The 19,888-nt window shown below is 31.1% G+C and overlaps 2 protein-coding genes and 1 pseudogene across 4 annotated transcripts; 2 read left to right on the top strand and 1 right to left on the bottom strand.

Moving 5' to 3' along the window:
* Positions 1-2,558: 2,558 nt before the first annotated feature.
* On the top strand, positions 2,559-12,185 carry LOC126855765 (polyamine-transporting ATPase 13A3-like). 2 transcript variants are annotated; one of them, XM_050603668.1, is made up of 18 exons: positions 2,559-3,091; positions 4,473-4,564; positions 5,614-5,681; positions 5,775-5,942; positions 6,249-6,319; positions 7,053-7,313; positions 7,452-7,656; positions 7,743-7,947; positions 8,066-8,177; positions 8,258-8,447; positions 8,642-8,842; positions 9,107-9,292; positions 9,369-9,740; positions 9,828-9,969; positions 10,123-10,274; positions 10,358-10,586; positions 10,687-10,768; positions 10,841-12,185. In XM_050603668.1, the coding sequence occupies exons 2-18, from the start codon at positions 4,549-4,551 to the stop codon at positions 11,886-11,888; spliced, it is 3,708 nt and encodes a 1,235-aa protein (XP_050459625.1). In that variant the 5' UTR covers positions 2,559-3,091; positions 4,473-4,548; the 3' UTR covers positions 11,889-12,185. The 2 variants fall into 2 exon arrangements, with proteins under 2 accessions (XP_050459625.1, XP_050459626.1); XM_050603669.1 differs by lacking the exons at positions 2,559-3,091; positions 5,614-5,681; positions 5,775-5,942 and having other exon boundaries at positions 4,541-4,564.
* A 213-nt stretch (positions 12,186-12,398) lies between these two features.
* Positions 12,399-14,937, bottom strand: LOC126855773 (testis-expressed protein 10 homolog). 2 transcript variants are annotated; one of them, XM_050603700.1, is made up of 5 exons: positions 14,491-14,937; positions 13,187-14,360; positions 12,869-13,100; positions 12,620-12,774; positions 12,399-12,545 (listed from the first exon to the last, which is right to left on the bottom strand). In XM_050603700.1, exons 1-5 carry the CDS (start codon positions 14,692-14,694, stop codon positions 12,442-12,444), a joined length of 1,869 nt encoding a protein of 622 aa, XP_050459657.1. In that variant the 5' UTR covers positions 14,695-14,937; the 3' UTR covers positions 12,399-12,441. The 2 variants fall into 2 exon arrangements, with proteins under 2 accessions (XP_050459657.1, XP_050459658.1); XM_050603701.1 differs by having other exon boundaries at positions 12,620-12,723.
* LOC126855819 (uncharacterized) lies at positions 14,693-16,715 on the top strand (annotated as a pseudogene).
* The last annotated feature ends 3,173 nt before the right edge of the window (positions 16,716-19,888 follow it).

Genomic DNA, 19,888 nt, shown 5'->3' with positions numbered 1-19,888 from the left:
TATCATAATGTAGGATAAGAAATTACTTTACGAGATTAAAACAAAAGCATAAACAATAACAGCAAAACAATAACTTGCTTTTACTCGTGTGCATTGAGGAGGATTATCCTGATCTCGTGTGTTATTTATTTTCATTTTCTTTTCGTAACATGTATGTATATACATCAATATGTCAAAGTTTTATATATTGTTATTTTTGAATATTCAACGATATTCATCGTATATTGACTTTTTAGCACACAATGTAAGATAATGTTCAATATTTTAATTTTAACATTTTCACGATTAGACTTTTAAATACACGCACGTATTTTATGTGTCATGTATATACGTATGCGCGCATGCGTGTCGAATCGCTAAGATAAAAAAAATATTTCTTGTTTCTTATTCACGTGCATGACACACACACACACACACACACACATATATGATAACTTTAATGAGAAAGAAATAATATGTGAATAGTATTTTTTCTTTCAGCAATTTGAAATATCAACGATATCTCTCTCAATATTGTTGCATTCATTTCATCGTGTTATGTTACTTGGCTTAGCAATGCCAATTTTTTATTCGAAAATAAGGTCATTTAACATACTTGATTTCTTTTCAGTATGCACTTCCAATTTATACTTCTATTCGTTTAGTTTACATAGAGCATTAACGATGTATCTCGTAATCTTCTTTAAAAAAAAAAAGACATCATATCTACACGACCACCCAAAATCAATTGTAGAAATAAATATTAATTTAAAATATATATTTTATTTATAATGTATATTTTTTCTCTCTAAATGTTTGTTTAATTTTTTTTTTTTTTTTAAATACAAAAGTAACGATATCACAAAATCGTGTCAGTTAAAAATAAAATTATATACATTTAATTTAATTCTTTTATTATATACAATTTTATTATGTATAATCTTTATGTTTTCAGAAATTCTTTATCGGAGAATATATGTATCTTGTGATTTTTATAATTATATTATTAAAATATATATGCATACACACAAATATATTTCAGTAAAATATACAATCATATTACATATACTATATATATATATATTATATATACTTTATTGGACAAAACAATTTTAATATTAAAACATGATGTGGTGATATACAGGGTGTCCGGCGTCAATCGCATCACCCGTCGTGTGCAAGTCGTAGAGCAGGCAAAACTGAGAAGAAAAGTCCTGTACCATTTTTTTTGATAACGCTTAATAAAAGAGTTATTATTGAGTGAAGTCTGGCAATTCAGCGCCGACTTTTAGCTGGACGCACGTCAATGAGCCGCGCGCCTAGCATGTATGCGTGAGCGCTCAGCTATTTACAGCATTTCATTGATGTGCGTCTGGCTAAAGATCGGCGATGATAGGCCAATGCCTGACTTTACTCAATAATAACTCTTTTATTAAGCGTTATCAAAAAAAATGGTATAGGACTTTTCTCCTCAGTTTTATCTGCTTTATCTGCATACGACGGGTAATGCGATTGATGCTGAATACCCTGTATATAAACTATTAATTATAAAATAAAAGAATCATGTTCTATAGTATGCATAATTTTATTTTTAACTGATGCAATTTGTTGATATTTTAGATTATATAGTATCTCTTCTGATATCGTAATTTACTTTGGTTGTACTTTTGTACGAAAAATGGCGACTTGATATAAATACACAATTTGTATCGCTATTATCGAGATATATGACTTAGCGCAAGACACTAATGCCTATCTCTTAATTTATTTTACAATTTTTGTGTAACATTAATCATAAATGTGATGCTTTGGTCTCAACGTTCGACTGTAACTATCTACAAATTTTATCGTGTAATACATGCAAAATACATAAATGCATGTATAATGAATGTATATGTATTATTATTAATACGGCTCTCAATCGTTGATTAATTGCAATCACATAAAAGTTTGGTGGAAGAATAAAAACTATTTAATTTTGTGAAAATTATATATATATATATATATATATATATATATAATTTTCAAATTATTTTTATATTTGTTATATTGTTATATATTTCACACACCACAAAGAAATTGATTCCAATAATATAGCAGTCGACGCGGAAATTATCATGTGTTCTCATTCACATATTATAACTATATTAAATAACTTTTAAAACTGTCTCGGATTAATCTGATAATATTATCGATGATGTTGTTGCTTACTTTTATTTTGTTTGAAAAAATACAAAATTAATCGGAATTACTCGTTAGATTATTAATTATCACGTTTAACGGCTCATTTGATATCATATCATTTCTTTTATTGGATTTCGATTATCCTGTTTTATAATTCCATTATCGAAATTGTAAGCATTCCATTATTAAATATTTATTGCGAAAGTTTGGCGAAAGTTAAAAGAAGGGTGGTGAGTGGTCGTACTTTATCCATAAGATTTAGAGCGGGGGAGATTCGAACTAACTAACAACGTCAGCAAGACATGTGTCGCGCTCACAGCTCCACTTCGTTGACCGACGTAAAATGTGACAGTGCAGTTTGATGCGTTTCATACGTAGAATAAGCGGAACACCAATACACCTATAAAGAAAAAACGTATGTTAAAAAGTTTATTAACGGACCAGTCGTAAGTTACTTACTTTTGCAATAGGATAAACACCGTTGTAAAACTTACGAATGCCAGACGAACGCCAGCTACCGACGCATCCAAAGTTCATTCGCTGACCTTGTGCCGCAAACGATAACGAAGCGCTCTCGTTGCTTCCGCCTTGCAATTCCATCGTTGATTGCTCAAATTTCAAGCAATTTCAACGATAGACAAATTGTTCTGTAAATCTGTGCCGTGTTGGCTTCGTCTGTATTTAACAAAGAACGCGCGAGTACTTATGCGCGGTTTTACCTGTGTTTTCAATACTTTAACTAACGCGCGAACTGATACCATACAAAACTGAAAATTTTATAAACTGTGAAAATTTGGCGAATTGATTTGAATCGGCAACGCATTTTGCAAATGAAAGTGCGCGTGCGCGTTTCCGAAAATCGCCGACGCTTGCCACCGCCAAGGAAAAGGAAAATAAGCGTCAAGAATACTCGAAAAGTATCGCATTTGTATGTATTTTGTTGTTATTATTATTATTACTATTATTATTGTATTTGCTTCGATAATACGTGATATATATGTATAATTATATAGTAATAGTGAGATAATAATAATAATAATAGTATTTATTATTATTATTATTATTATTATTATTATTATTATTTATCTCATTGGGTGTGAGATAGCTAAAAAAAAAAAAAAATTATTTTGCATTAAAATGTTATGAAAATTTGCAACATGTTGCCTTTTGTATCTCGGTATACGAAATAAATGTGCTTTCAGATAAATAGTAAACAAAAAAGTTAATAAATTTATACATTATCAATACATTATTAAAACATTAATTGCATGTTATACTTTATCTGAAAGATATTTACATATTCAAGGAAACATTTAACAAAATTCAATATTATGACTAATACTTCTGTAATACTATGACTTGATATTCTTGTCGAATACCGCTCGTTGTAACAGCTGTGCATTTTTTTTTTCAAGCAGGTTACTTATACAACTGCAATTCCACTTTGACAAAAATTGATTTATATAAGAAAGAAACATATAATCTTATCTATATAAAATATAATAACAAAAAAAGGATCTTAAAATCTTGAAGACGTCATCTGAAACAAAATTGCTGATCATGAAATGCCCTTTTGAAACAGAAAATAAATTTTATTTAATTTTTTTTTTCAATTTGAGTTTCAAGTTAATTTTTTTTTTCAAGCATAACTCTATTTAAATAATGATAACAATTATTGAATACTTGGTAATTATTATTAAAAAATTTAATTTTAAATATTTTTTAATCTATTATTATATAAAATTTGATAGAATTATTAATTACAAATTGAGAATTGCAATGAAGTTTTCACACACTTTCGATAAGGTAGGTAACAAATCTCAATAATCTATGAGTGAAAGGAATGTCGTGGGAAAGTCGGGACATTTTGTATGAATTATACATGTATCATATTTCTTTACCAATCTCCATCAGTATCAGTAAAAGTCTGTAATATAATGATACTATGATATACACAGTTTGTGCAAGTTGTTGCAAAAATTGAGATAGAGAACGTAACATGTGATTGGTTTTACGAAAGGTAAATTATTGCAATGCGATTATGCTCTGTACAGTACATATACGTATTGTACAGAGCATTTTATTTATTGAATTTTAAATAATATTTATAAAATAATGTTTCTTTATATAAACTCACGATAGCACTCTTAATATGACACATTTAAATTTATACAATAGATATGTCACATACAGAATATCAGATTTCTTATGTAACATATTTGATGAAAACTTGAATAAGATTTAACAAGGTATATATAAGGTGATACGCTAATGTCAATAATAAGCGACATTTCAGGTACGATTTTTAGGTACAAATCCTGAGTGGCTCATAAGAAAAGAAACTGTCAAAACTACGGCGTAATTTAATCAAACAAACTCGAAGTTATGATCAATGCTAATGGTGAGCATAGAAACAGAATGCGAAATAGTAATCAACAAATTATTGCGCAAATAATTTTGCACTTGAACATTTAATACTTTGTGTGGCGCGGTACCTTTATAATAATATTTTAGAACATACCGAAATGCATATACAGAAACATGTATAAACTGTTGCAATGAGAAGTAGTACAATTTTTATTTGCAAAAATGCGATTGTAGTTGCACAAAAAAGAGAAAGATAGAAAGAGAGAGAGAGAGAGAGAGAGAGAGAGAGAAAGAGAAACAGAATTTTCTAAAATTTTCTAAAATTTATTGTCTCTCTCTTTCTTTCTTTTTACACATACATATGCACACACATAGTGCTCACAGATGGATAAAAATATGTGTAAAAAAACAATCTTGTGAACAATCTTTCTCTTTACTTTTAATTTAATTTAAAAATTTTAATTAAATGTTTTTGCTTTATATTTCTAGTGTCTTTTTCTTTCTTCCACTTTTTAGAGTGATATATTTGGGTTTGAAGTGTTGATTGTTACTTGAAACTTTTTAAATTATTCCAAAATAACAAAACAAATATACATAATTTATGAGCAATAAAAATTGATAACAAATAAATTGACAAGCGAATAATTTTTATATATTACCGTTTATGACGACTACACTTATATCTTTATTAATGACATGTGTATTTCTGGCAAACTTTTTTAATGGCATAAAATATACATTCTTTGCACTTATATTAAATTCTCTTTATTTCTCTAGTCTATGTTTCGTTTCTCTGTACTCTACTCTACTAGACTCTCTCCCTCTTTTCAATTATTTTATTCTGATTTATTATTGTTATAACAGCACCTCTACTATTGCGATACTATATATTACATATACTTTATAATAGCGTATAATATCGCTTTATAATATCGCTGTTATAATATTTAAATTCATCTATTATTCTATCAAAGTAGATAAAGCAAAAAGTCGCACTGAACATCAATGTGCGTCATAAGTTTTTTATTGGAAGTCGTCGATATATATTTTAGGCATAATATTATTGCTTTATTTCTTTTTTAGAAGTAAACGACAACATAAAGTCGGATGTTTTATGGCAGAAAATTCACGTTGATCAAAATGAACATCTGGTATATTGCTACATCTCTTTTATATGGATTAAATTTATCATTGTGTTAATTATTGTATTGTCTTTTATTATGTCGCAACGCGACATTTTTTAGCATATTTACGGGTTTGAGAAGAGTTTGGTAAAAACCATTATAACATATGTATTGTACATATTATCTATCGGATGGGTTAGATTATTATTTCATTGGTATCCTCGTCTGCATTTGTACGCAACTCATCGAAAATGTACTTTAAATCGTGCAACAAAAATACTCGCAGTAGTAAGTTTTTTTATTTGTTAATGTACAATACATTAGTAACTATAAATTATAATTTTCATTATTATGATTAAGCAAATAAAATTTTTATAAATAATAATAGCAATAGTATTGGTGGTGATAGTAATAGTAGTAATAGTAGTAAGTGTGTGTGTGTGTGTGTGTGTGTGTGTGTGTGTGTGTGTGTGTGTGTGTGTGTGTGTGAGAGAGAGAGAGAGAGAGAGAGAGAGAGAGAGAGAGAGAGAGAGAGAGTAATAATAATAATAATAATAATAATAATAATAATAATAATAATAATAATGAATGTAGGATGATTATCAAGGAATATACAAATCATATTTTGTACGAGATGTCCAGAAAATTTCTACTAAAGATCTAAGGTAAGATCATTGTGTGATATTAAAAAGGATAATAAAGTACAATACAAAGTCATTCATAAATTCATGCGCAGCGATGCTTCAAGAGTGAATGTGCACACAAGTAAAAATTTTATTATTTAAAATCTCTCTACATAATCTCTATCTATCTATACACAATATCTATCTATCTATTCTATACAAATTATAATAATATTCACAATTTAGAAAAAAAGAGATACGAAATAGATTCAAAACTATTCAAATAATATCTATTATTTCTCAGAGAATGAAAAACTCTCAATATTAAGATGCCATAGTACGTATTAAAACATAAGCTTGATATACATGAACATTTTTTAATCTTCTATAACTCAGAATCCATGATATGTACATACATATGATCAACATTTAAATAATATTTTGTACTCATTTTAGTGTGTTTCATTCGTCCTCTAAAGTATTGCATTTGTGAATCACCCTGTATCAAAATTTTAAACGCAATGCAATAATATCACACATATACATATTATTATAATATATTATCTAGAGAAAAAATGCAATTAATTAAAATTTGATAAATTTTTTTACATATAAAGAAGCGCACGGGCGCGAATAAGAATTTATTTTCATGCAAGATGCATTGTCGTGCCTATTGGTTAATCAGACATCTATTCTGGGTCCTTTTAAGTCTTCTATTTCTTCTTAAATAGAATAAAATGAATGATTCGTTAGTTCTATTGTTATGCATTTTCAGTGCGCAAAGTTTTGGAGCCACTATTATTGATCAAGATCTCATGGAAAAAATCAAGGACAAAAAATTAAAAATTAATTTAGAAAACGGCACGCGCTGCGAGATTTACGAATACAAGGCTTTCTGGTGCAAAAAGAAATGTTATATCTGGGACGTTACAAAACATGCATTTTCAAGACTCGTAGGACTTGATAATGGTACATTATGTTCTGATTTTCATCTCTCATGCAATAATGGCTTGTCCAAGGAAGAGCAATTGCTTAGGTGATTTTTTCAGATAAATGCTAAAAGCAATACTTAATTTACATTTATTTAGTATATGTTAATGTATACATATTTTTATTTGATAATTGAAAATGAAACTTTTTTTCAATTTAAAAATGTTTCCTTTCTTTATTGCAGACGTATTGTATACGGAAATAACGACATTGTCGTACAACTCCAGAGTATCGGTGTATTATTATTGTTGGAAGTTTTAAATCCATTTTATATTTTTCAAGTATTTACCGTGGCACTATGGCTTGCGGAAGACTATCTATATTATACTATTGCGATAATATTAATGTCACTATTTGGCATAACAAGCACTATAATTCAGACGCGAAAGGTATATATAAATAGTGTACAAGAAAAGAAAAAATTATAACATTACATTTTGCATAACAAAATTATACGATTATTGTTGATTTTTAGAATCAATTGAATTTACGGGGTACTGTTGCATCTTTAGAGAACGTACATGTACGCGTACTTCGAAATACTGGTAGTTTTGAGAATATTTCTAGCAAGGAATTAGTGCCCGGTGATGTTATAGAATTACCGAAGCATCAAGCGACTCTCGTATGCGATGCGGTCTTATTAACAGGACAGTGCATACTAAACGAATCCATGCTAACTGGTAAAACTCTTTCTCAATGCTTCTTTCAATGTGTGAATTCTCTCTCTCTCTCTCTCTCTCTCTCTCTCTCTTTCCGTAGTATATACATATAGAATTTTATTTGTTTTTACAACTTTAGGCGAATCTGTACCAGTAAGAAAAACATCGTTACCATCACATCACGTATTATATGATGCTAAAGAGTTTACGCATCACACATTATATAGTGGTACCACTATAATACAAACTAAGTATACTTTTTTTTTTATTCTCAATAAAACTAATATAATGTATTAGATGTACGATAACTAATAGATGATATCGCGCGCAGATATCACGGAGACCGACCGGCTCTCGCAAGAGTGATCAGAACTGGTTTTCTAACTAATAGAGGTGGTTTAATCGCCGCTATATTATATCCACCTCCGGCGGATTTCAAATTTGATAAAGATTCGTATAAATTTATCGGAATTTTGGCATTTATTGCAACTTTGGCTGTTATATACACCGTAATAACCAAGGTAGGTTCTCTTATTTTGAAGTAAATGTAAAATACAAAATTAGTACACAAATACAAAATACTAACACAATAATTAACACAAATACAAAAATTGTTTTTAGTTATTTAATATGTATTCATGTATTTATCTATTTAATTAATTCACCTAAAGCTGACAAATATTAATAATTATTAATATAATGATAAATAATTTAGGTTTCAAGAGGAATTACAGCTAGCGATGTAACAATGAAGGCACTAGATATTATCACGATAGTCATACCACCGGCGTTACCAGCCGCGATGACTGTAGGAAAACTGTATGCTCAAGCTAGATTGAAACGTGCGCGGATCTATTGTATTAATAATAAAGTTATAAATGCTTCCGGTAGTATAAATTGCGTATGTTTTGATAAGGTGAGAAAAAGATGGATAGATAAAAAGAGAGACAGAGGGGGAGAGAGAGAGAGAGAGAGAGAGAGAGAGAGAGAGAGAGAGAGAGAGAGAGAGAGAGAGAGAGAGAGAGAGAGAGAGAGATGAGGGGAGAGAGAAAAAGAAAAGGAAAAGCTAATTAATTATGTCGTAATCATATAGTTGTGCAAGATAAGCGCGATATTGTACATTTATATATAATGTTGACGCAAGTTTTTTGTCGTTTCTTTTTTTATTTTGGTGACATAGACAGGAACATTAACCGAAGATGGGTTGGATATGTGGGGTGTTGTACCATGTACAAATGGCGTTCTGGATGAGACTGAGACGGATATATCCAAACTTAGCGATCATCCTCTTTTCGAAGGGATGCTAGTTTGTCATAGTTTAACGCTTATCAATGGAAAACTTTGCGGAGATCCTTTGGATGTAAAGGTAAAAAATATTCGTTGTATTTTTATTTGTTGTAGTTTATTTATCGGTTTACTTCGAATATCGTTACGCGTTACAGATGTTTGAAAGTACTAAATGGATATTAAAAGAATCGGATTGCTTGGACGAAAATAAGTACGATGCGATAGCACCGGTAGTCGTAAAGCTACCGGAGAGTAATTTTACAGAAAATATGAACGACATCTCGGAAATCGGTATAATACAACAATATCAATTCTTGAGCTCTTTACAACGAATGTCTGTGATCGTACGTGTATTAGGAACGGATGATTTTAAAGTTTACACAAAAGGCTCTCCTGAAATGATAATCAATTTAAGCAAAACGGAAACTGTACCTAGCAATATTTCCCTTGTTTTGGAGCGATACACAAGACAGGGTTATCGCGTAATAGCTATGGGTCGTCGAACGATTTTTGAAAATAGTACAGAGGTAATATATCTCATATATCAATGCATATAAACGTACACAATTCTCAAAGATTGGATGTCTCTCAGAGAGTACATATGTATATTCCAGATATCGAAATTGTCCCGGGAAGAAATTGAGCGAGACTTGGAGTTTTTAGGACTAGTCATTCTAGAAAACCGATTAAAACAACCGACGGCATCAGTGATTATGGAATTAAGAGAAGCCAACATACGCGTAGTGATGATTACGGGTTTGACCAAATAATATTTTACAAATTTTCTTTCTACGAGATATTTTAATATATACGAGATATTTTAATATATATATATATATATATATATATATATATATATATATATCTTCATAAACGATTTTAACAGATTTATTCACTTTCGATTTTTAGGAGATAATATCCAAACCGCAATAAGTGTCGCGAAAGAGTGTGGAATACTTTCGATCGAGGAACATATTGTTGATATAACTGTAGCTTCGAGAGAAGGAGAGAAAGATCGTCCAAAGATATTCTTCAATGTTCAGTCTCAATCTTCGGGATTGGTAAACTTGTCGAATTTCGAATTAGATAGCAGTCCTGCAATGAAAAGTTACGATTAATGTGTATTTCAATTTTTTCTCCGCAGAACTCGCGAGATCAAGTGTTGACGACATCAATGATCCAAGATGTAGAACGCGGTATAGTTAATTGTAATTACAGATTCGCTTTAACGGGTCAAACGTGGCAAGTGTTGCGGGAACATTATCCCGATCTCGTAGATCGCATTTGCGTACGTGGTACAATATTCGCTAGAATGAGCAGCGATCAGAAGCAACAATTGATTATGGAACTTATGCGACTCGGTTATTATGTAGGTACGTAAGTCAGCATAGTGATAAAATATAAGTGGGAAAAAATAAAACATAAATATTCATGCAACAACGTAAAACACTATTGTACGCAATGCTCTTATAGCCATGTGCGGAGATGGTGCTAACGATTGTGGAGCACTAAGGACTGCGCATGTTGGTATATCGCTCTCCGAAGCAGAATCCAGGTGAGAAATATGCGCGTTCGTTACGATATTCTCTATTAATCATCTTCTTTCATTTTCGTTATTTACTTGCAGCGTAGCCAGTCCCTTCACTTCAAGAATATCCGATATAAGCTGCGTCCCAAAAGTAATAAGAGAAGGGCGCGCCGCCTTGATCACGTCGTTTGGAATTTTTAAATTTATGGTCGGGTATTCTCTTACCGAATTTCTATCCGTCATAATATTATACTCCATAGACTCAAATCTGACGGATTTACAATTTCTGTTTATCGATATTTGTTTAATCGTTAACTTTGCTTTCTTTTTCGGCAAAACTCATGCGTATAAAAAGAAGTTATCCAAGACGAAGCCAATGACGAGTCTGATAGGCTTTACTCCCCTTTTATCTTTAACGATACACATGTTCGTGATGATAGTTTTTCAAGTAATAGCATATCATGCTGTTCGACAGTTTTCGTGGTTTACACCATTTGTACCCAATAGCAACACTATTAGATACACGTGTTATGAAAACTATTCAGTCTATTGCGTTTCTATATTTCAATACATCACAATGGCAATTATATTTTCACGCGGAAAACCATACAGACGCCCTATTTACACGAACAGTCCATTTATGTTCTCCATATTTTTATTAACGTTCATTTGCGCGTACATTACGGTTTATCCGGCACACTGGATAGTAGATGCGTTACAATTAATGTTACCGCCTGTTTACGACTGGAGACTCATTATCTTAGCGCTCGCTATAGCTAATTTTCTCATCTGTTTCTTCGTCGAAAGCATTATAATAGAGCGCATAATCGAGAATGCCTTGAAGAAAAGAATGCAAAAACCAAACAAATCGAAAAAACGATACCTAAAAATAGAATATGAATTGAAGAATTGTGAAAATTGGCCTAAATTCGATAAACAATTTCCAATATTATTTACCCTGCAAAGGAAGGATGTACAAAATAAATCGACGAATATTACACGTGACAATCATTGTCCGACTAATATTACGAGTAATCGAATGTCGAATGATTTTAGCAACTCGATCCAATTATCACGTAAAACGATCAGTAAGAAAAATGCTTTCGAAAATCTTGGCTTTGTAAGTGACCAAGTATCGTATACATAAAGCGTCTATTTTCGAGAGTAGACACTTTTTTAATTATTTTAATTTTGTATTATTAAAAAGAAAAACTCAGTATTAGCGTAATAACGTATACATATATACGATATTATGCATATTATGAATATATTTTGCATATTTTACGACAGTATCTGCATAAAAATATTGCAGAATGTGTTACACACACACACACACACACACACACACACACACACACACACACATATATATATATCGCATTATTAACACGAATCGAAAAAGAAATCTAATGTTTTCAAAGAAAAAAAAACTGATACATTTATACATCTTTGTTTTTCTTCTTCTCATTTATGTCCGTCTCATTCTAGCACTACGATATATTTAAGCCGTTTGTACATTACGTTACACATGTAATTATTTTATTGCATAAAATACAAAATAATACATGTGTAGAAAATACGCATAATACAAGTATATCATTCTCATGCAATATATTGTTAAATTTATTATATATATATTTATTGAAAAATATATATATTTATATTTTGTATAGCTTTACGAGTTGTTTTAATAGTATTATTTAATAGTAAACTTGTGAATCCATAAAGTAAAATAAATTATAGATTATAAGTCTAGACTCTTTATCATTGCGTGAACCTACAATGTCAATTTTCTTAGCATTTTCTGAAAGAATAAACGATGAATACGTTAATTATGTGACAATACAAATTATTTTTAATCATTTAATAATTTCTTACCGATAATAGCTTCATGTTTCGTTACTAATTCTTCTCGGATCCATTCTTTAAAACGTAAAGCTATCTGACCAATTAATCGAATCATGACATCATCTATGCTCGATCTGAGGAGTAAGTTTGGTAAGATCGTAACAAAACTCTTAAATATTTCTTCTCTACAAAAAAGAAAAAAGAGAAAAAGAATAATTCTTTAATTATAATGATAGGATAGAACATGTTAATTATATGATAAAATGCCACATTAATCACCTATGCAATTCATTTAAATTGCATTCCAACATAATATCACCAATAATCAGGAATAATTGCGATTGCAGTTCTTTTTTAGATAGACGAGAAGACGCTCCTGCAATTAACTGCAATGTATGGCTTAAATTAATACTGTTTGCATACCAAATTGAACTCGCTTTCAAAAATAAAGTTCTTAGAAGCTTAGTCAATTGCGGTAACACGGACGAGTCGCACAAATTTTCAATGGCATCTGCAAAAAAAAAAAAAAATGAAAGTTTATACAGAAAATTATACAGAGTTTATACAGAGAAATAGTTATGTAAAAAATTTATTTACCATTTAAATAGTTCAGAATGGATATACAATAATCTTTAGTAAGCTTAGGAAGTTGCTTATTGTGATTATTCAGAGATGTAAACCATATATGAATACGAGAAAGCGCCAAGTTTGGCTCTAAACACTCTTCGGTAAATGTCACCTGAGAAAAATCTTCTTGACGCTTTCTTGATTCGTTAATGAGCTGTTTCATTTTACCGTACGGAAATCTCGACAGAAAATTCTTCATATACGCATTATGAAACGTATCCTTGAACCAATACTTTATGTGTTGAACATCGTAGTCATCGTGATCCAACATATCGATGTATTCGATAATAGATTCCAAAATTTCAACGATACTTATCAATAATATAGATGCTTCGCTGGAAATTACGGTTTCCGTGTAATTTTCAATTCTTTCATCTGGATATACTTCGAGCCAAATGTCAAATATCAATGGCATCAATAAATCTACATATTTAACGAATTCTTCTATAGATAAAGTTTCTTCCGCATAACTCTTCTTTGAGTTTAGATCTATGTCAAGATCAATTTTGAAAATTCGAGTCGGACTACCACTATAAATGGGAATATATTTAGTACATCTTTTCAACTCATTACTCATTGTCGAAAGAGCACTCAAGCGCATACTCGCATAAAGCTTTTTATAGCTTACTATAGAAGTAAATACATTAGCAATACGTTTCAAGACCTTAATTCTCCATTTAATATTAGTACTTTTAGAATTTAAAGTCGTTATTAATTGTCTGCCGGGTTTAATTTCATTGTGTAACGCACATATCATGCTCAAAAAATTGGGTAAAATTTTATAGCTATCCTTCGCTAGTACACTACCACAATTTTCCAGGAGTATATCCAAGAAAAGCAAAGAATCTTCTTTTATACGCATGTCAATATGCGTCATGGCGCAACTCAAGTAAGAAATCAAAATTTCACGATAAGGTGTCAATAGCTCGCTCGAGATAGGACCAAGAATTAACTTCAACGCATGTAACGAATCTCTTCGTACATCTTTCTCTTTATCAATAGACAAAGCTGCAATTCCGCGTAATAAAACACTTAATTGCGAATGTAGAACTTTTGGAGGATAACGTAATAAGATGTCTTTTAGTTGTCTCAAAGTTTCTTCCCTTACAGTTGAATTATGATGCCGAAGACGCGTCAAAAGATCCTAAAAATATAAATTAAATAATTCAGTTTACCGATCCAATAACGTTTTACAAGTGTCAAACTTGTAAAATAAATTAAACAATATAATATCGCATATCTAACGTATAGAAGGTAGATATTCCCTTACGTACTTTAATATTAAGTTTACGAGTGCTGAGAATTTCCGTTTCATCTCGATGTTGTAATTGCTCACGTATTAAAATTTTTTTTATTTTAAACGACGTATCAGTAACATTTAAACCTTTCGGTAGCTGATTGATAGATTTTTTAGCCTTTAATTTTACTTTCGCTCTTTCCGATTTTAAGCGTTTTAAACGTCTATGATTTTTAGCCATGATATTAAACACGTGTTATGTATCGTATCAATCACAAAAACAAGTTACAAAATTTAATTACACAATATTAACATTTGATACTAAAATGTAATTATTTTTCGTCTTCTTTTTTTAAGAGCTACTAAGCTCCATAAAAAATTTGCCTACTAATCGGTACAATTTTTTTTTTTTTTCTTCTTCTAAGGTTTGTAAACACTGTGACCAAACGAGATAGAATCTAACCTTACTAATAACGAAATCAGTTATCTTACAATCAATATTTTAGCGCGTTCCGTTATCCATTAGTATCCATAAGTCTCTGACAACGTTTACATGACACTTTTCAACCCGTGACACATTAACTAAACTAACTTGTAACGATCTGACATTTTTCAAAATTATATTTTATAGCTATTAATTAAATAGCTTTTGTTCTTGCGTTATATTTATGGAATATAAGACAATTATTTAATCCATTTGTTTTTATCTCAGTTATTAATTAATTTTATATTAATTGTTTATAGTTCCAGTTTTATATGGTTATTCAATTTAAGAATATATTTTAGTATTTTTTTAATGGTAATAAACGATTACGCAAGGAATTGAGAATTCTTTGAAACGACCAATCAGAAAACATTATTAAGAAATTACTAGTTGCGCAGTAGTAATATTCTAGAACTAACTTGTGGTTAGTTATTTTATATTGTATATTTACAAGACCTAATCTGGTAATTTTAAGAATAGACCCGCTAAAGGTCATTGCACGTGAAAAAATTTTAGTCGTAATCATAAGACCATAAGCAAATCGATCAATCACAATCAAGCATTCTAACATAACATAATTAGAATATTTAACTGTGATTGGTTGATTTGCTTACGATCTTACGATTACGGCTAAAATTTTTTCACGTGCAATGGCCTTAACAAATTTTAACGCATTTGATAATATCGATATCTAATTTTTAAGATTTAAATAATTAATCATATGGACAAATATATAATAATAAAATATCTATGCTTAAATTTAAGTAATAAATGCACAGCATTATATGAAATTATAAAATGCATACAATAATAATTTTATTGGAAATATTTTACATCTTAGATTTAATCTTTTTTTTTAATTTTATATCTCTATATCTTTTTACAAAATGATTATATATAAAATTTTCAATATTATTAAAGTTTTATTTGATAAATAAAAAATTAAATTTATGATTAATAAAAAAATAATAAAAATAACACGAGTTCAACAAATCAGATAAGGAATGAAAAATCCATTTCCGACTAGAAAGAAATCAAGGAGATTAATTTTAACACACATCCTTTTCCATACCAACCGTTTATACCGATAAACAGTAAAAGTATATATTACTAAAATCTTTATTTCTCTGAAATATTATACTTTTAAATACCAATGTCTCTCTTTATATTATTGTTTTTTTAGTCAATGATATTCTGAATCTCGGAAGATTCCAGAAGCAGACGGAAGCATAAAATCGCAGGGAACGAACGACGGTTTTCACGGTGAACTGGCTCCTTGCGGCAAATTAATCGTTCATATAGCAAATCAAATAATGTCCGATAAATTTGTTAAAATGTTTGCATCAGATCAGCAATTTCAGCAGACAGATAGCCAATTAAAAAATGTTAGTAAGTCATTACCGGCGACAACATTGACATCGCCGATAGAAACTCCAGACAGTTCATCGAAAGCGCGTAGGAAAATTCACGCTAACAGATATTTCACGGGCGCGTTTGTATCAGACAAAGAGAAATATCAAGGTAATTGGATCTTGGCAAGCATATTAGGCCAATCTAGAGAAATTATTACCGCAAAAATAGAAGAAGAAGCTGAATCATTCGCAGACGTGGAACCACGCAAGCCATTTAATCGAAAAAAGTCGATATCTTCGCAAAAGCTAACATATATAGGAAAAGAAGAAAAATCAGCGGATAAGTCGTCGGTTTACATAAATCTGTTCGAAGCTAAACCATCGGAACTAAGAGAAATGAATTTTTGGTCACCGACTTCCATGTAAAATTTTAAATTCGATTGAATTATACAACTATATAGCTAAAATTATATAACTATGCTTCTATCAAAATATATATTCGAATTAATTTAGGTTAATTCCATACAATTTAATAACTTATAATCGCTCTAATTCTAACTCGTTAATAACTCGTAATCGCTCTAATTCTTTATAATATTTCATTATCTTAGCAATGTTTCGTACGATATATATATCAACAGATTTTACATATTCGGATTTTTATAAGCGAAATACCCTGAAAACAATGATCAACAGTATCAGTACATAAGCAATATAATAGAATCATAAACGTCACATAGTAATCGCGTAAGATGAGTGATTCTCTACGTTACCTTTTTTTTTTTAAATACAACGGTGCATCCGTAATCTTATTAAATAAAGTATCATATTTTTTTTTCACATCAATTAGATAAATAATAAATAACAAAACAATTTAAATCTTTCAATCGTCTCGTACATAAAATATTACGATAGATTCAATCACAGACATATATATAATATATAATGTATATATAATGTAATATGTATATATATAATGTAATATGTATATATATATATATATATATATATATATGTATATATAATGACGACTAGATTGTTAACAGCAATGCGACAGGTAGCCATTCACAATTGGGTAGAATATAATCAAGCTATGAAAATCGATATTTATTTTTGATGAAAAACAACATTTAATATAACTTTTATATTATTTTATTTTAAATATATATAAAACTTTTATATTAATATCAGCTTTCTCTTCCAAACTATGATCGATGGATAGTCGGTTATAATTTGTCCAATTGTCCTGGCTTATTATATCACCTTCGTCATATCTTTTTATTTATATAGCTTATTTATATGATTAGGCTAGTACGCAAATGTACTTATACGCCAATTGACATTTGCCACATTGCTTTTAGCAGTTTACTATATATATATACAGGATGTCTTGCAAAGATTGTGCCAACGCTCGTGAGCGGGTAGAGCACAGTAAACTGAATAGAAAAGTTCTTTACCATTTTTTGATCCGAGCTTTCTTTTCGTTTTATACGATGTTAAAGTTAGCTAATGAGCTCCTGTCTATACAACAGAAAGCCATTTCGTTACTCCGACCCCCAACGTCCCTCCTTTGTTCGGATTACGATGGCCTCGTTTCTCGAAACAATAATAAAAAGGAAAGAGGATGAGGAAATGTTTCGGCAAGGGCAGATCGATCGACGGCCACAGTACTTCAACTTATCGGACAAGAGTCTGATTTAGACGGATAAGATTATTACGATTGTACATATGTAGATAAAACGCGTGCGGCTATGAACGAGCTCTCACGTTGCCAATTGATACGCGAGCGGCATATCTGTAGCGGAGTTGTAATTATTAATAATTGCACGATAGGGTGTTGCGTTGGAGCGCTAACGAATGTTCTTAGTTATGGGAAAGGGGATGGAAATCGGAGGGAGGATGGATAGGGAATGGAGTGGGGAGAGGGGTGAAGGAGTTTTTTTTTTTTCTTTGTCTGATGCGGAATGGAAAATGCATTCTGGGTACCCCAGGGCCGGCCTCGAAATCATGTCCGACTCTCGTTGTTGTGTATTACATACGTTTCTATATGTTTTACGACGTATTACTTGTGTTAAACGACGTTTCTCGCTTAAATAGCTATGTATTACAAACGTTTCGATATGTTTTACGACGTATTACTTGTGTTAAACGACGTTTCTCGCTTAAATAGCTATGTATTACAAACGTTTCGATATGTTTTACGACGTATTACTTGCTTTAAATGACGTTTCGCGATTAAATAGCTATGTATTACAAACGTTTCGATATGTTTAACGACGTATTACTTGCTTTAAACGACGTTTCACGATTAAATAGCTATGTATTACAAACGTTTCGATATGTTTAACGACGTATTACTTGCTTTAAACGACGTTTCTTGTTTAAATAGCTATGTATTACAAACGTTTCTATATGTGTAACGACGTGTTACTTTCGTTAATAGACGATTTTCATTAAACAGCGATACATTATTTTCGTTAAACGACGTTTATCGTTAAATAATGACGTATTACCAATGTTTGTAATTATATAAGGACGTATTATTTGCGATAAGTTACGTATTTCGTTAAGTAATTGCATCGTAGTGCATACGTTAGAGTTAGGTTGGGTTGGGTTAGGTTGGGTTAGGTTAGGTTGGGTTGGGTTAGGTTAGGTTAGGTTAGGTTGGGTTGGGTTAGGTTGGGTTAGGGTTAGGTTGGGATTAGGTTAGGTTGGGATTAGGTTAGGTTAGGTTGGGATTGGGTTAGGTTGGGATTGGGATTAGGTTAGGTTGGGTTAGGTTAGGTTGGGATTGGGTTAGGTTAGGTTGGGATTAGGTTGGGTTAGGTTGGGATTGGGTTAGGTTGGGATTGAGGTTGGGATTAGGTTAGGATTAGGTTAGGTTGGGATTGGGATTGGGATTAGGTTAGGTTAGGATTAGGTTAGAGTTAGGTTAGGTTAGGATTAGGTTAGGTTCAGAGTTAGGATTAGGTTAGGTTAGGTTAGGATTAGGATTAGGTTGGGATTGAGGTTAGGGTTGGGATTGGGTTGGGATTGGGATTAGGTTAGGTTGGGATTAGGTTAGGATTAGGTTAGGTTAGGTTAGAGTTGGGTTAGGTTAGGTTAGGTTAGGTTGGGATTGGGAGTTAGGTTAGGTTAGGTTAGGTTGGGTTAGGTTGGGATTGGGATTAGGTTAGGTTAGGTTAGGTTAGGTTAGGTTAGGTTAGGTTAGGTTAGGATTGGGATTAGGAGTTAGGTTAGGTTAGGTTAGGTTAGGTTAGGTTAGGTTAGGTTAGGTTAGGTTGGGTTAGGTTAGGTTGGGTTAGGTTGGGATTGGGATTGGGTTAGGTTAGGTTAGGTTAGGTTGGGTTAGGTTGGGATTAGGTTAGGTTAGGTTAGGTTAGGTTAGGTTAGGTTAGGTTGGGATTAGGTTAGGTTAGGTTAGGTTAGGTTAGGTTAGGTTGGGTTAGGTTGGGATTAGGTTAGGTTGGGATTGGGATTAGGTTAGGGTTAGGTTAGGTTAGGTTGGGATTGGGATTAGGTTAGGATTAGGTTAGGTTAGGGTTAGGTTAGGTTAGGTTGGGATTGAGGTTAGGTTGGGTTAGGTTAGGTTAGGTTAG

The sequence above is a fragment of the Cataglyphis hispanica genome, chromosome 17 (genome assembly GCF_021464435.1).
Source record: "Cataglyphis hispanica isolate Lineage 1 chromosome 17, ULB_Chis1_1.0, whole genome shotgun sequence".
Lineage (NCBI taxonomy): Eukaryota > Metazoa > Arthropoda > Insecta > Hymenoptera > Formicidae > Cataglyphis > Cataglyphis hispanica.
Note: the sequence above shows the minus strand (reverse complement) of the source record. Positions and strands in the feature narration are given on the sequence as shown.

Excerpts from the sequence above, each read along its gene's own strand:
- LOC126855773 (XM_050603700.1), bottom strand. The coding sequence starts at position 14,694 with ATGGCTAAAAATCATAGACGTTTAAAACGCTTAAAATCGGAAAGAGCG. Across the intron at positions 12,775-12,868 it reads AATTTAAATGAATTGCATAG|AGAAGAAATATTTAAGAGTT; the intron begins GTGATTAATGTG and ends TCTTTTTTGTAG. Across the intron at positions 12,546-12,619 it reads GAAACATGAAGCTATTATCG|AAAATGCTAAGAAAATTGAC; the intron begins GTAAGAAATTAT and ends TTATTCTTTCAG.
- LOC126855765 (XM_050603668.1), top strand. Across the intron at positions 7,657-7,742 it reads CTATAATTCAGACGCGAAAG|AATCAATTGAATTTACGGGG; the intron begins GTATATATAAAT and ends GTTGATTTTTAG. Across the intron at positions 9,970-10,122 it reads ACGCGTAGTGATGATTACGG|GAGATAATATCCAAACCGCA; the intron begins GTTTGACCAAAT and ends TTCGATTTTTAG.